Source organism: Capsella rubella, unplaced genomic scaffold (genome assembly GCF_000375325.1).
Source record: "Capsella rubella cultivar Monte Gargano unplaced genomic scaffold, Caprub1_0 scaffold_6, whole genome shotgun sequence".
Classification (NCBI taxonomy): domain Eukaryota; kingdom Viridiplantae; phylum Streptophyta; class Magnoliopsida; order Brassicales; family Brassicaceae; genus Capsella; species Capsella rubella.
Genome location: NW_006238918.1, coordinates 8,302,346 through 8,316,164, shown reverse-complemented (window position 1 = coordinate 8,316,164; position 13,819 = coordinate 8,302,346). Strand labels below are relative to the sequence as shown.

At 31.7% G+C, this 13,819-nt stretch overlaps 2 protein-coding genes across 5 annotated transcripts; both read left to right on the top strand.

The window, feature by feature from the left end:
• Nucleotides 1-6,419: 6,419 nt before the first annotated feature.
• On the top strand, nucleotides 6,420-10,317 carry LOC17884429 (uncharacterized WD repeat-containing protein C3H5.08c). Of its 2 annotated transcripts, none has more exons than XM_006287094.2 (8): nucleotides 6,420-6,590; nucleotides 7,021-8,228; nucleotides 8,504-8,594; nucleotides 8,708-8,865; nucleotides 8,949-9,000; nucleotides 9,095-9,174; nucleotides 9,258-9,351; nucleotides 9,426-10,317. In XM_006287094.2, exons 2-8 carry the CDS (start codon nucleotides 7,056-7,058, stop codon nucleotides 9,929-9,931), a joined length of 2,154 nt encoding a protein of 717 aa, XP_006287156.1. In that variant the 5' UTR covers nucleotides 6,420-6,590; nucleotides 7,021-7,055; the 3' UTR covers nucleotides 9,932-10,317. The 2 variants fall into 2 exon arrangements, with proteins under 2 accessions (XP_006287156.1, XP_023635949.1); XM_023780181.1 differs by lacking the exon at nucleotides 6,420-6,590 and having other exon boundaries at nucleotides 7,205-7,296; nucleotides 7,406-8,228.
• Nucleotides 10,244-12,620, top strand: LOC17884000 (glucan endo-1,3-beta-glucosidase). Of its 3 annotated transcripts, XM_023780183.1 has the most exons (4): nucleotides 10,436-10,842; nucleotides 11,049-12,028; nucleotides 12,095-12,389; nucleotides 12,486-12,620. In XM_023780183.1, the coding sequence occupies exons 1-4, from the start codon at nucleotides 10,749-10,751 to the stop codon at nucleotides 12,512-12,514; spliced, it is 1,398 nt and encodes a 465-aa protein (XP_023635951.1). In that variant the 5' UTR covers nucleotides 10,436-10,748; the 3' UTR covers nucleotides 12,515-12,620. The 3 variants fall into 3 exon arrangements, with proteins under 3 accessions (XP_023635952.1, XP_023635951.1, XP_006287713.2); XM_023780184.1 differs by lacking the exon at nucleotides 10,436-10,842 and adding an exon at nucleotides 10,244-10,310 and having other exon boundaries at nucleotides 11,049-12,389; XM_006287651.2 differs by having other exon boundaries at nucleotides 11,049-12,389.
• Nucleotides 12,621-13,819: the final 1,199 nt, after the last annotated feature.

Genomic DNA, 13,819 nt, shown 5'->3' with positions numbered 1-13,819 from the left:
TAGCTATTAAGTTTTACTTTAGGTAGACAAGAAAAGAAACAAAGAAAACTTAAATTATAGATTTATGAGATCATAATAATGTTTCGATACTTTAAGAAAAGTTGTTCCCTATAAAAATTCTATTGCTAACTCAAATTTTTGTTTCTAGTCTTTACATTATTATATACTAGTAAAATAGAAGAGTAGAGATTCCACATTACTCCATCTTAATATAGTTTTATGGCTTTAATTAACTAAGAAATTTTCATTACCGACAAAATTAAATAATAACAAGTTTTAATTAAGGGTATTTTATCGTGAACGAAGAATGGAATTTGATTCACCTCATCACCCTCTTCCATCATTATCCGATATGATTCCTATGATATTATAGTCTTTGTACCAACTTGATTAATTTGTACATAACTTCATTACTTGAATATATGTATCTATCTATATTTTCATTTTTATATATACATGAATTTTTCGGCGACAAAAAATATATATATATATATATATACAAAAAAATTTCTGGCAATATGATAACAAAGTTTGATCAGTATATAAATTTAGATAACGTCTTGCTCTGTTTTCTTATATGTCCTTATTAAAATGTAAAGCTTGGAAAAATGCATTACGTACACTTGTTCTTGTTTATTTATTTATTGTTTTTTATATAAGCTGGGAACAATTAATTACAAATTACTCGTATGTATATGCAAGTATGAAGCACCTAACCCACCATGCTTACTTTTCTATGCACTTCTTTTTAATAAATTTTAACATTTTTAAAAGATTATTGAGTTTATATGTTATACTGACTAAATTAAATAATCAGAGTTAGTTTAAAACTAAAACATTTTTGAGAAAAATCTTGGAGTTATGATTTAGAAATGTTGACTGATGAGTAACAAAGGTCCGAGAGTTCAGCAGACTTCAATGAAAGTAATTTCTGTGAAATAAAGAACCGTAAAATAAAAATAATTATAGGGAGTTTTATCACCACAACACTGAATATCACATACAAATTTAAGAAAAACTAAAAAAATTTCTCTAAATTCTTGGCCACCGCGATAGTGAAATTATCTTTCTTTTAGTTATAAGAAAAAATCAAATTAGGGTAAACATCCATTTTATTTTAAATTACTTATATATATATATATATAATCATTTTAATTTTTTCAGCCTCTTTGGATATTTTGGATACTATCATCTTTATCCTACACTGTAATCTTTTTCTAAGATATAAATTAGGTGTCTATTTTTTTGACATCTCAATTTATTGTATTATATATACAAAACTGGAATTTTAACATACAAATGGCAAAATTTTGCACATAATTTGACTTTCTCAAAGTTTATAAGAATACTAGTTTAGTACCCGTCCGATGGACGGGTTATCTTTATTTAAAATTAAATTAAAATTAAAATTTATTATACCTTATGAAAAAATAATTTCCAAATTTTATTTTTGAAAAAATAAGAGAAATTAATTTCATTTGGAAAAAGATTTTATTTGGTTTAAAGTATCAAATCAACGTGTATATATACTATATTACGATTTATATTGAACTTTGTTATCTTTAACTTAAGCTAAAAATATTATTTCCAAAAATGTTTTACTCACCCTTATGTTTTAGACGGGAAAACGGGGAAAATCAACCAAATCTTAAAATTAAGCTTGATTGTCCAAATCTTCAAGATGGGCATGGATACTGTTAACGTCGAGGTTGAAATCGACAAAATTTGATGTGGTTCAGGTGGGTTATTTGAATTGAAAGCTGGTTTGGGCTGTAAAATTCAGAGTACGCGAGTTTAGGTATGAAAATACCTTCGAGAAATAGTTTGGGTTGATTTTCCCCGTTTATGAAATTGTCAATTGCATAATACATTCATACATAAATTAAAAATTGAACAAATATAACATGTTATAAAATAAAAATCATGAATAAAATTAGGGGAATTTGCATAACTAACCTTTTTATGATATCATTTTCTACAAATACCTTCTCTAGGTGTCAATTTTCAAAAATACCCTCTTCAATGTACAAAATGACTAAATTACCCTCCTTTATTATAACTCATGATGAAGAAAAGAATATTTTTACAGCAAAAAGAATATTCTTTCCAGAAAAAGAATATTCCTTCCGAAAAATTTCCCGCAAAAATATTTTCGACAAAAATTTTCCCGCCAAAAATTTCCGACAAAAATTTTCCCCCCAAAAAAATTTTCGACAACAAATTTCCAGCATAAATTTTTCCGCAACTCATTAAAAAACCTTGTAGATATTTTTAAATCCCTTAAAAAATCTGTTAAAACCCTTGTAAATCTTTTAAAAGTCATCTAAAACCTTTCAAAACTTGAGTAAACCTTTTAAAACCATCATTTTATAACATTTATAAACACTTGAAAATCCCTTTAAACCCCTTATAACCGTGATAAAACCTTTAATAAAAACTTTTGTAAACTTTTAAAACCCTTTAAAAACCCTTGTAAATCCTTAAAAATCTTTTTAAAAAACTTGTAATACCTTTAAAAGTTGGGGAAATTTCAAAAATACCCCTTTTCATATACCTCTTTTTAAAAATACCCCCTTTTCAAACTTTATCAAAAAACCCACTAAAAATGTTGAAATTTATCCAAATATGTGTGTAAGCTTATAAATATATACACAAATTACCTTTATATGTGTATAAAACTTTATATACCTTTCATAAATAGCGTAAAAATTAATTATAAAAACCTTATAAAAACCTTATAAAAACCGTATAAACACTTTTAAAAACCTTTTAAAAACCTTTTAAAACTTATACAAACGATTTAAAACTATTTAAAACAGTTTAAAATATTTGTATCGAATCTCGCAGTAGTAGTTATTATATAGAAGTACCTTATAAACTATATAAAACTTTATAATTTTTTATATTTATAAAGGGGTATTTTTGAAAATGGAAAGATAAATGGGGTATTTATAAAAAGGGGTACACCAAAAAGGGTATTTCTCAAAAATTCTCTTAAAAGTTTTTGTAAACCTTTTAAAAACCTTTGTACACTTCTAAAACCCTTTAAACACCTTGTAAATCCTTTAAAACTATTTTTAAATCTTTGTAAATATCTTTTAAAATCCTTGTAAATCCCTGTATGCTTTAAAAACAATTCTAAATCTTTTTAAAAACACTTGTAAATCCTTTTAAAAAACCTTTAAAAATCCTTGTAAATTTTTAAAATCTTTTAAAAATCCTTGTAAATCCTTTTAAAATTGTTATCAACTTATAAAAACTTTTAAAAACCATTGTAAATCATTTAAAAACCATTCAATAAACTTTGTAAGCCTCTAAAACCCTTTAAAAACCATTACAAATCTTTTAAAAACCATTTAAAAACTCTTGTAAATCCCTTTAAAAACCCTTGTAAAACCTTTAAAAAGACCCTTTAAAAATCCTTATAAACCCTTTAAAAAAATTTGGCGGGAAAATTTTGTAAATTTATTTTTTGCGGGAAAATTTTTGTGAAAATTTTTTTGGCGGGAAAATTTTCTCGAAAAAGTTTTTGGCGGAAAAATATTGGCAGGATAGTTTTTGGCTGGAAATTTTTGGAGTGAAAACTTTTGGAAAGAATATTTGTTCCTTTGGAAAAGAATATTCTTTTAAGTAGGGGTAAAATGACCATTAAAATGGCAAAAATAAGGTATTTTTAAAAGAGGGTATCATAAAAAGGTTATTGGTATCAATTTCTCATAAAATTATGTATTTAGTTAAACTCAAAATCTAATTTATTTGTCAACTGTAAATCCTAATTCTCCTTGATAAATAACCTTGTTTAATTGTAAAACATAAATCTTACTCCTCTTTAATAAACCCAAACCGATAAATAATTTAGTTTAATTATAAAATCTAAACTATAATGCAGATTTATAAACTCAACATATAACCCTTATAATTGTAAAACCTACAACTTGCTAAACCAAAAATTAGGTTAATAGTTGAAAGATAATTTTTGATAAATACCCCTTTTGGTGTACCCCTTTTTAAAAATACACCAATTTTCTATTCATTTTTAAAATATCCCTTTTCAAATATGAAAAATTGTAAACTTTTATATAGTTTATAAGGTACATCTAGATCATCATTACTATTGGGAGACTCAATAAAAATATTTATAAAGTTTTAAAAAGGTTCTAAACAGCATTTATATGACGTTTATAAGGTTTTTTAAAAAATTTATATGTTTTTTAAATAATTTTTAAGACGTTTTAAAAGGTATTTATATGGTATTTAAATTTACACACATAGAAAGATAATTTGTGTCTAAATATATAAGCTTACACTTTTTTTTAATAAATATCAATTTTTTTACTTTTTAATTATCAAAAATACCCTTTTTCCATACCACTTTTTAAAAATACCCCTATTTTAAACTTTATTAAAAATAACCATTTAAATGTTGAAATTTATCCAAATGTGTGCGAAAAATTACAAATATACACACAAATTACCTTTATATATGTTTAAATTTTTATATATCTTTCATAAATAGCGTAAAATAACTTATAAATACCTTTTAAAAACCTTATAAACCAATTACAAACCTTATAAAACTTGTAAATACGATTTAAAACCTTTTAAAACATTATAAAATATTTGTATCAAATTTCCAAGTAGTACCTTATAAACCATATAAAATTTTATATTTTTTTTTCATATTTAAACATGGATATTTTTGAAAATGGATAGATAAAGGAAGTATTTTTGAAAAGGGGTACACCGAAAGGGGTATTTCTAAAAAATTCTCTTTAATTTTTTATAATTATTTTTAATGTTGTTTAAAAATTCTATTTGTATCTTAATATTAACAAAATTAGATATAACATGTTGCGACATCTTATGTTTTTACTTGACACTTATCATGATCACGTGAGTTAGTAAATTTAAACCAAGTTTCGACATATAATCTCGTTTAATTGTTAAACTTAAACCATAATCTTAATTTATAAAGATAAAACATAATTCTTATTTATCATTTATATACCCAAACCAACAAATAACCTGATTTAATTGTAAAATTAAAGTTTAAACCTTAATCCTCTTCTGTAAACAAAAACCGCCATATATTCTTGTTAATTATAAATTTTAAATCCCTATCTTAATAAACCAAATTGGCATAATTGAAATTAGGTTATTTGTTTAATTTTATTAATAATTTTTAATATATAATTCTTTATAATATTGTTTTATATATTTCCTTTTTTGATAGGGTTAATAATATTTCTATTTTATCCAAATATTAACAAAATTAGTTACGACACGTGTCAACATCTTATCGTTTATAATTGACACGTGTCACGATCTTATTAATGGCTGACTTTGAAAACCAAAGTTTATATAATAAGATGCATCAAGATTATCATCAAATCGAGATACTAGATTATCTCCAAAAATACTTACATTATTAGATCAAACCAACATCATACAGTTATAGGACAACAATAATTCTAGTCCAAAATTAATGAAATTAATCAATGTTTTCATCAGTTATAAACATTAAAGGGATTGTTAACCATATAGAAAAATGTTAACCATATATAGAAAATGGTACTATAAACTGGAAGAAATCTAAAATAAAAATAGAAAATAAAAACATAACTTGCATGTAAACGACGAATCATCTTTTTTTTTTGGTTTTCTTGGGTACAACAAACTATTAACAATCTAATAATCCTTATAAAAAAAATATAATAATCAAAAATAAAAGCAAAACTATACAATTTGACTAATTTTAAAAACTCGTAAATACATATCTTCAAATAGTAAAAATTATAATCATCTTTGGGTGACTACTTCAATCATTTATAGTGGTCTTAAAATTCTAAACCAATTTCAACCTAACTATATTAACATTCTAATGATTACTTAGGTATATATCATTATAATAGTATACCTAAGTAATCTACTTACACATTTAATGCTTCTAACGCTAATTGTCTTCTCTTAAAACCTTTAGAAGATGTTAGTTTAGCTGTTTTTTTTTTTAATTAGGAAACAAGTAACCAAACTTCTCATTGTAAATATTGACTATTCAGAATTCAACAGTCTCTCGTGTGCTTTATATTTGTTGTTACTTGTTTGACTAATAAGATTATTATTAATTCCACATTTTCGTCTAATTATCTGTATCATTATGCTTGTTTGTATATGGAAAATAATAATAAAAAGAAGAATTTAATAATTTAAAAAATGACGGTAGAGAAAGGATAAAATTAGGGGAAGGAGGCAGATAATATAATTAATGTGTCCGCACACATAATATTAATATGAGAAGAAATTAATGTCCTCCCAAATTCAGATTCGGACAAATCTTCTTCTTTTTCTTCTTCCCCTAAACTATAATAATTTTTTTTTTCTCTTCTTCTTCTTCTTCTTCCTCTGTGTTCCACAGATTCTTCTCTCTCTTTCCTTCTTCAATCTACGCTTCTTCTTCATCTTTTTATTTTTTTTGTTCTTGTTGTTGTTTATTCCAGAATTCTGAAAAGAACAGTTTCTTGTAGATGTTGTTTGTCTTCATGTTCTTGTTCTTCGTTTTCTGAGCTCTCCAACATCAGAATTCTCCACATGTAAGATTTGATCAATTAAATATTTATAATGAAATTAAATAAATAAACCCTTTTGTTCATCTCGAAATCTGCATGTGTTGTTGGATTCATATTGTTTTCTATGATTTTTGATTCTTCCTAATTTTGATAAAGCTTTGGCTTTTGTGTTTTCATGGCTTCGTTTTTGGAAAAAAATAAAAAAGATTCAATTTTTCGATCCAGATTTTGTTTTTTTAACATTTCTTCTCGATTCTGTAACATTTTTTTTGATCGGGATCTATGTTTGTTCGATTGATCCTAGGTATATATATTTCTATGTTTTCCATTTTTCAATGTTCTTATACTTCCTCTGTTCTACTAATTTTCTCGGGAAAGTTTAATTTTTTCTTGGAAAAGTTTCATTTTTTCTCGGGAAAGTTTAATATTTTCTCGGTTGTTTTGTTCTCTCCAGGCAGCTTTAAGAATTGAGAAGAAGAAGGAGAAGAAATGGAATCTCTAATCGAAGAAGAAGAAGAATCTCGATTTTTCGATGCTCACGAAGAAATCACATCCTGTTCTAGTGTCGACTACGATGAATCTACACCTTTGGTTTCTGGGGAGTTTCAGTACGATGTTTGGATCAAAAGCCCAGGTAACGCTGAGGAGCGTCGTGAGAAGTTTTTGAATTGGATGGGTTTGGGGTTGAGTACTAGCACTACTACTACTGTGAGCCAACCTGCGAAATCAGGTAATGTGGATCGTTTCTCGAGCTTTGTTAACGAATCAGCGGTTTTAAGGAGTTTGAAATCTGATGATGATGAGTTTAGCTCTTGTCGTTTTGATTCTTCTGTGTTTAGTTCGAGTGAGAATGTAGATAGAGTTGTGAATGAGGGTTTGTGTAAAGAGGATGGAGTAGTAGATAGTGGAATGGTTTTAAGGAATTTGGGTGTTGGCGTTGCTGATGGTGATGGTGATGATGATGATGTTATTAGCTCTAGTCTTTGTTCTGGATCACCAACGCCTTTAATGGATAGGATTGTGAAGGTAAAAGGTCGAGTGGTTAAATCTAAGTTGTTACCAGATGTGATGGTTTCGTCTGAGGTTGCTCCGGAGCAGCGGGATGTAGGTGGGATTATGAAGAGGGTTAAGGAGAAATGGTTGGGTCGGTTGTATAAAGTGCGGAATAAGCAAAGAGCAAGAGATGATCATGGTGGTGAAGTTGCGGTTTACGGGAGTAGGATTGAGAGGGTTAAGGTGAAAGAGTATAAGAAAGAGGCTAAGGAGCTTTCTGCTCTTTTTAAAGGTCAAGAAATCCAGGCTCATGAAGGAGCGATTCTCGCTATGAAATTTAGTCCTGATGGGAGGTACCTTGCAAGTGCTGGTGAAGACGGGGTTGTGAGAGTTTGGAGTGTTGTTGAAGATGAAAGATGTGAAGAACAGGATGTTCCCAAGATTGATCCTTCTTGTATATACTTTGAAGTGAGCAAACTCTCTGAGTTGAGACCTGTGGCCATAGAAAAGGAGGGCATTACTACTGGTTCATTGATGAGTCCAAGGAAGACAACAGAGTCAGCTTGTGTTATTATTCCCCCTAGGATTTTTCGGGTTCTTGATAAACCTGTTCACGAGTTTTTCGGCCACAGTGGTGATATCCTTGATATCTCATGGTCCAAGAACAATGTGAGTTTCCTTCTTGAGTGTCCCTTTACTTTTTACATTAATGCGTAGTAACCAAAGTCTAGGTTGATCTCCTCATAAATTGTCTGGCTTCTCGTCTTAAACTTATTCAAGAATCATAAGGAGCTGATTTTTTGAATTACTTAAGAAATTTTTTTAATGCCTGTTTCGTTATGTTTTGAAATCTGTAACACACAAGAACGTAGATTCAGTCCCTGTATGTGTAATCTTGAACAGAAAACTAGACCGAGTTGCTCATTCTGTGATATTGGTGGCAGCGTCTGTTGTCAGCTTCAGTAGATAATAGTGTGCGGCTTTGGCAGATTGGTCGTGAGGACTGTCTTGGAATCTTTTCTCACAGTAACTATGGTAATGCTCTTCTCCGTTTGTACAATGGACTTGTTGTGTAATGTTTTTTTCTCCTCCCTTGTTAGTCATCATTTAATTAAAACGCCATTCTAATGTTTTCTGCAATATTGCAGTTACATCTGTTCAGTTCAACCCGGTTGATGATGATCACTTCATCAGCGGTTCAATAGATGGAAAAGTTCGTATCTGGTCAGCTTCTGAGTGCCATGTTGTAGATTGGGCGGACACTAGAGGCATTGTAACCGCAGTTTGTTATCGCCCAGACGGACAGGTCTGACTCGGAACCCAAATTTCTCCTTTTATTGATTCGACTCAGATTCATTTTTTAAAACAAGAATACTTTATCTATTTCAGGGAATCATTGTCGGAACTTTGACTAGCGATTGTCGGTTTTACAATGTATCGGGTAAATCCTCAGAAATTACACATTTGCAGTACATGAAATAGTCTTAGAAACCTGATTTCTGATATTTTTTTTTTTATCTCTCATCCTGTATCAGGCCACTGCCTTCAGCTTGATGGTCATATATGTCTGCATAACAAAAAGAAATCTTCAAATAAACGAATAATCGGCTTCCAGGTACATTTTTCTTCTCAAAACATCCAAATTTCGGCACCTAAGATTGAATATCTTTTCACAATACTTAACTAGTTCTTCGACAGTTTGATTCAACTGACCCGAGCAGAGTCATGGTGGCGTCCGCAGATTCACAAGTCAGGATCATTAGCGGGCGCAACGTTGTCCATAAATACAAAGGTAATGCTTCTAAAGGCATGCATTAGTCGAATAAAAGACTGCAAATTCTGAAATGTGTTTTGTTTATCTTGTAGGATCTCGAAATACCGGAAACCAGATATCGGCATCTTTTACAGCAGACGGAAAGCATATCATATCAGCATGTGACGACTCATCAGTCTACGTCTGGAACTGCGTCGGAAATGATCCCGAACAGCCGTCTACTGGTTTTTTCTCCTATACAAAACGACTTAAGATCCGATCTTTTGAGAAATTCTCTGCAGATGTCTCGGTCGCAATCCCGTGGTGCGGATTTGCCCCTGTAATATCAGGCGGATCCGAGCTATCGCCATCGCTCTTCTCATTAGGGAGAGAGTATGTCCTCGATTCTCCCAAAGGATCTGCAACTTGGCCGGAGGAGAAGCTAGCAAGCTCGTTTTCTCCGGTCAAGGCAATCCGTAGATCGCATTACAAATTCCTAAGATCATCGTGCCGAAGAACCTCGGAGTCATCTCATCTCTGGGGATTAGTTATAGTCACAGGCGGGTGGGATGGACGAATCAGATTGTTTCACAACTACGGTTTACCTGTTCCCGTTTGAAATCCCAACGGCTACGAGAAACTCTCATTCTCAAACATCGCCGTTTCGTCGTCGTTAGAAGCCATTTGTTTTTGGAGTTTTGTATGGGCCTCCTAAGTTTGGGCCTATAACACGTTGGTCCGCTTTTTGACCCGGTGTTTTGTAGCTGAGTCTCAACCTGAAGGTTCGGAATTTGCTTCAGGCGTAGGGAAACGAACCAAAAAAAAAGGGTTTAATCAGATTTTTTTTTTTGCCTTTTTTAAATCGTAAAAATTATTAGTAGTATTATATAATCATACTTGTTTTTGTCTTTCGTGTAAGTAATAATATATAGGGAAATGTAACTGAGGCCCGGGCTTTTTTTCGTGTAAATACCATGCCATGGTCTTGCACCGACCAAGTAAGTATTTTATGCATGACTCTTGTTCTTTAAGATTTCTCTCTGTTATGGTTTTTGTTTTCCAGAGTGAGCAAGAAACTTGAATAGTGTTCTTTACTTCCATTCAAAGACATTAGTATTCCTCTGTAAATCCATATCATTGGCTTATCGAGACTTTCACTTTTATAAACATTAAAAAGAGTTAAACAAAATTTGGAGCCGAAAAGAGAAAACTGTCTAATCCGACACAAAAGGAGAGTGTTAAAATTTTATCTTTTGCTGACGATGACTGACTCATTCGACCTCCAACGAATCGATCTCCCAAAGACAAAGCAAAGCATAATTCTATTTTGCTAGAACACAAAACATATAGCTCACATAGTTTATACCTAAAGCATTATTTATTATCATCATCAGCTCTTACTCCATTTCGATATTTGGATTTTTAAAACATTACCAATGAATGATCTCCTACCATTTAGACATCTATCTTCGTTTATTTCTTCTATTTGTTTGCTTAATGTGCTTTGCCTACTTATCATTTCTTCAACAGGTAATTCTATTTTCTTCCTTTACCGTTTTCACAAGTTACAATAATATATAACAAACTAATATGTGTTTTTTTTTGTTTTCTCACAAAAAAAAAGATGAATTGATTCTCAAATACTTAAATTTTTTTTTCTCAATTTCTTTTAGTGAAATAGTGAAATTATATATTTAATATTTGAATGTAACGGTTTATTTGTGTCATGAGATCAGGAGGAGCTGATGGTAGCATTGGTGTAAACTACGGCACACTTGCTAACAACCTCCCTCCCCCGCAACAAGTAGCCGAGTTCCTCCTCCGCTCCACCCTCATTAACCGCATCCGCCTCTTCGACGCCGATCCTCTAATCCTCAAAGCATTCGCTAACACCGGCATAACCGTCACCGTAACCGTCCCAAACGACCAAATCCCACACTTAACCAACCTCACCTCCGCCCAAAAATGGATCTCCGATCATATCCAACCTCACTTCCCATCCACAAACATCATCCGAATCCTCGTCGGAAACGAAGTCATCTCCACCGCCGATCACCTCCTCATCAGAACCCTAGTCCCGGCGATGCAATCCTTACACACCGCCCTCGTCTCCGCCTCTCTCCACCGTCGAATCCAGATCTCCACACCTCATTCTTTAGGAATCCTCTCTGATTCAACCCCACCGTCTTCCGCTAAGTTCCGGCGAGGATACAATACACAAGTCCTCAAACCTCTCCTCAGCTTCCTCCGCACTACTTCCTCACCGTTCGTCGTGAATCCGTACCCGTTCTTCGGTTACTCACCGGAAACACTCGATTTCGCTCTGTTTAGACCTAATCCAGGCTTATTCGATCACCACACGAAGCTTCTCTACACGAACATGCTCGATGCTCAGCTTGATTCGGTTTATTCCGCTATGGATAAGCTAGGGTTTTCAGATGTTGAGATCGTCATAGGCGAGATCGGGTGGCCGTCGGAGGGAGATATAGATCAGATCGGCGTTGATGTTTCAACGGCAGCCGAGTTTAACAAGCATCTGGTGGCGCGTGTTGATTCCGGTACCGGAACACCGTTGATGCCTAATCGGTCATTCGAGACTTACATTTTCGCGCTCTTCGACGAAAATCTCAAATCAGGACCAACATCGGAGCGTAACTTCGGAATATTCCGATCTGATCTGACTCCGATCTACGATATCGGAATCCTCCGGCCAAAGGTAATCAATCGCCGTCGCATTTTCGCTGTTTTCGCAAATTTTTTCATACCTTTACGAATTGTACAGGTTAGATCATCGATTCCGGAGAAAAATCCAGGATCTCCGGCTCAAGGATCGCCGGAGAAGCGGTGGTGCGTCACAAAGCCAGGTGCGGAAACTGTAGCTTTACAGAGGAACATTGACTACGTATGTGGATTGGGCTTAGATTGTAGGCCCATTAATGAAGGTGGGCTTTGTTACTTGCCGAATACAGTAAAAGCCCATTCGGAGTACGCTATGAACTTGTTTTACCAAACAATGGGAAAATACAAATTTGATTGCGATTTCGACAAAACTGGAGAGATAACTACGATTAATCCAAGTGTGTACTCTACTTACGTTTTATAAACTACAAATTTATATTTAGCTAACTAATTTTTTCTTTTTAATTACTAATACTGAATTTTAATTTGTGCAGGCTATGGAGATTGTGAATATCATGCTTAGTACCTTTTCTTTTTTGGGGTTTGGGTTTGTAATAATCAATTTTATGATTATAATTTCTTATGAAGTCTCTTAAATTAAGGAATATGGTCACTAAATTGCAAATAAATACTATGACACATGAATCCACAAACTCTGATATTTTGACCATAATCTCTTAAAATTGAAATTTTTGTATATTTTGAAGAACAAAACACTTGTCATATAATTTGATATTTTTTTTAACAAATTCCAAGTTCCAAGAGAAGAAAGAATTAAATTGGTACGTTCTCATTTTGACTAAGTATCATGGGATGATCCATGCATGCATCAATCTTGTATTTTTCAAACTAAAAGAACATTTGTATTTTTGTGGTGATACGTTACCTTAATAACTATGATTGACTTGACTCTATATATGTGTCTACATGCATGTATATCCAAAGGTAAAAGACATTATAAAAATCGATTCATATATCACCAAACACACACAGAACAATTAGATAAAAATCTGATCCTAAAAAGATGAAGCTGGTCATCAACCTCCTAATCCTAGTATCCTTCTTGCTCGTCCTCCCAATTTTTTCTTCAGCTTCAAGTAAGAGATCAAACTAATGCATTGTATTATTTCAACAATTTAGTAGCTCCATTAATGTGTAACAAAAAAATATTGTACATGAGCTTTCTTAAAGAGTTCAAAATACATGTTTCTAACTCAATTTTCTCTATATGATTTTCACATATATTTTGTTAGGGATCGTTGAGACTTCGTATCTTGACAACGTCCACCAAGAGGTATATCAAACAAACAAAGCTTTTTTTTATGAAAAAAGTGTTATAAGTTGATTACAAATATGAGTATCGAAACTAATTAAGATATGTAAACTATATTTTAAAATTGTTGATTTAGAAGGTTAAAGAAGAGGTGGTGGTGATGAAAGGAAGAAGAATCGATCTTGAACTAGACTACACTGGTCCGCATCCAAGGCCACCAGGCCCTCCACGAGCACCAACACATGCCCTATAACAAGAAAAATTAGTACCATGATCCGGTTTATTTTAAAATTCGTGATCATTTCAATTAAACTGATTAAAATGTCGTATATTTTTATATATATAAATAAAATTTCCGACGATATATGTACTACTTGTTATGTTTCCCAAAAAGTGTTATTTTACGATTATTTTTTACTAAAGTGTCATTTTTTTTTGGAAGGATACTAATGTGTCATTTACTAGTATTACAAAAGTGTTATCAATTTAAAACTCTAGTATTTCATCTTTACTAATTTTATCCCCCACCTGCTTACAATTGAAGCCACCACATGA

Bases quoted from the DNA above. Each gene is read 5' to 3' on its own strand.
- LOC17884429 (XM_006287094.2), top strand. From the start codon at position 7,056: ATGGAATCTCTAATCGAAGAAGAAGAAGAATCTCGATTTTTCGATGCT. The intron at 8,229-8,503 runs GTGAGTTTCCTT...TATTGGTGGCAG, and splicing joins TCTCATGGTCCAAGAACAAT to CGTCTGTTGTCAGCTTCAGT. The intron at 8,595-8,707 runs GTAATGCTCTTC...GCAATATTGCAG, and splicing joins CTTTTCTCACAGTAACTATG to TTACATCTGTTCAGTTCAAC.
- LOC17884000 (XM_006287651.2), top strand. From the start codon at position 10,749: ATGAATGATCTCCTACCATTTAGACATCTATCTTCGTTTATTTCTTCT. The intron at 10,843-11,048 runs GTAATTCTATTT...TCATGAGATCAG, and splicing joins ACTTATCATTTCTTCAACAG to GAGGAGCTGATGGTAGCATT. The intron at 12,390-12,485 runs GTGTGTACTCTA...TAATTTGTGCAG, and splicing joins GATAACTACGATTAATCCAA to GCTATGGAGATTGTGAATAT.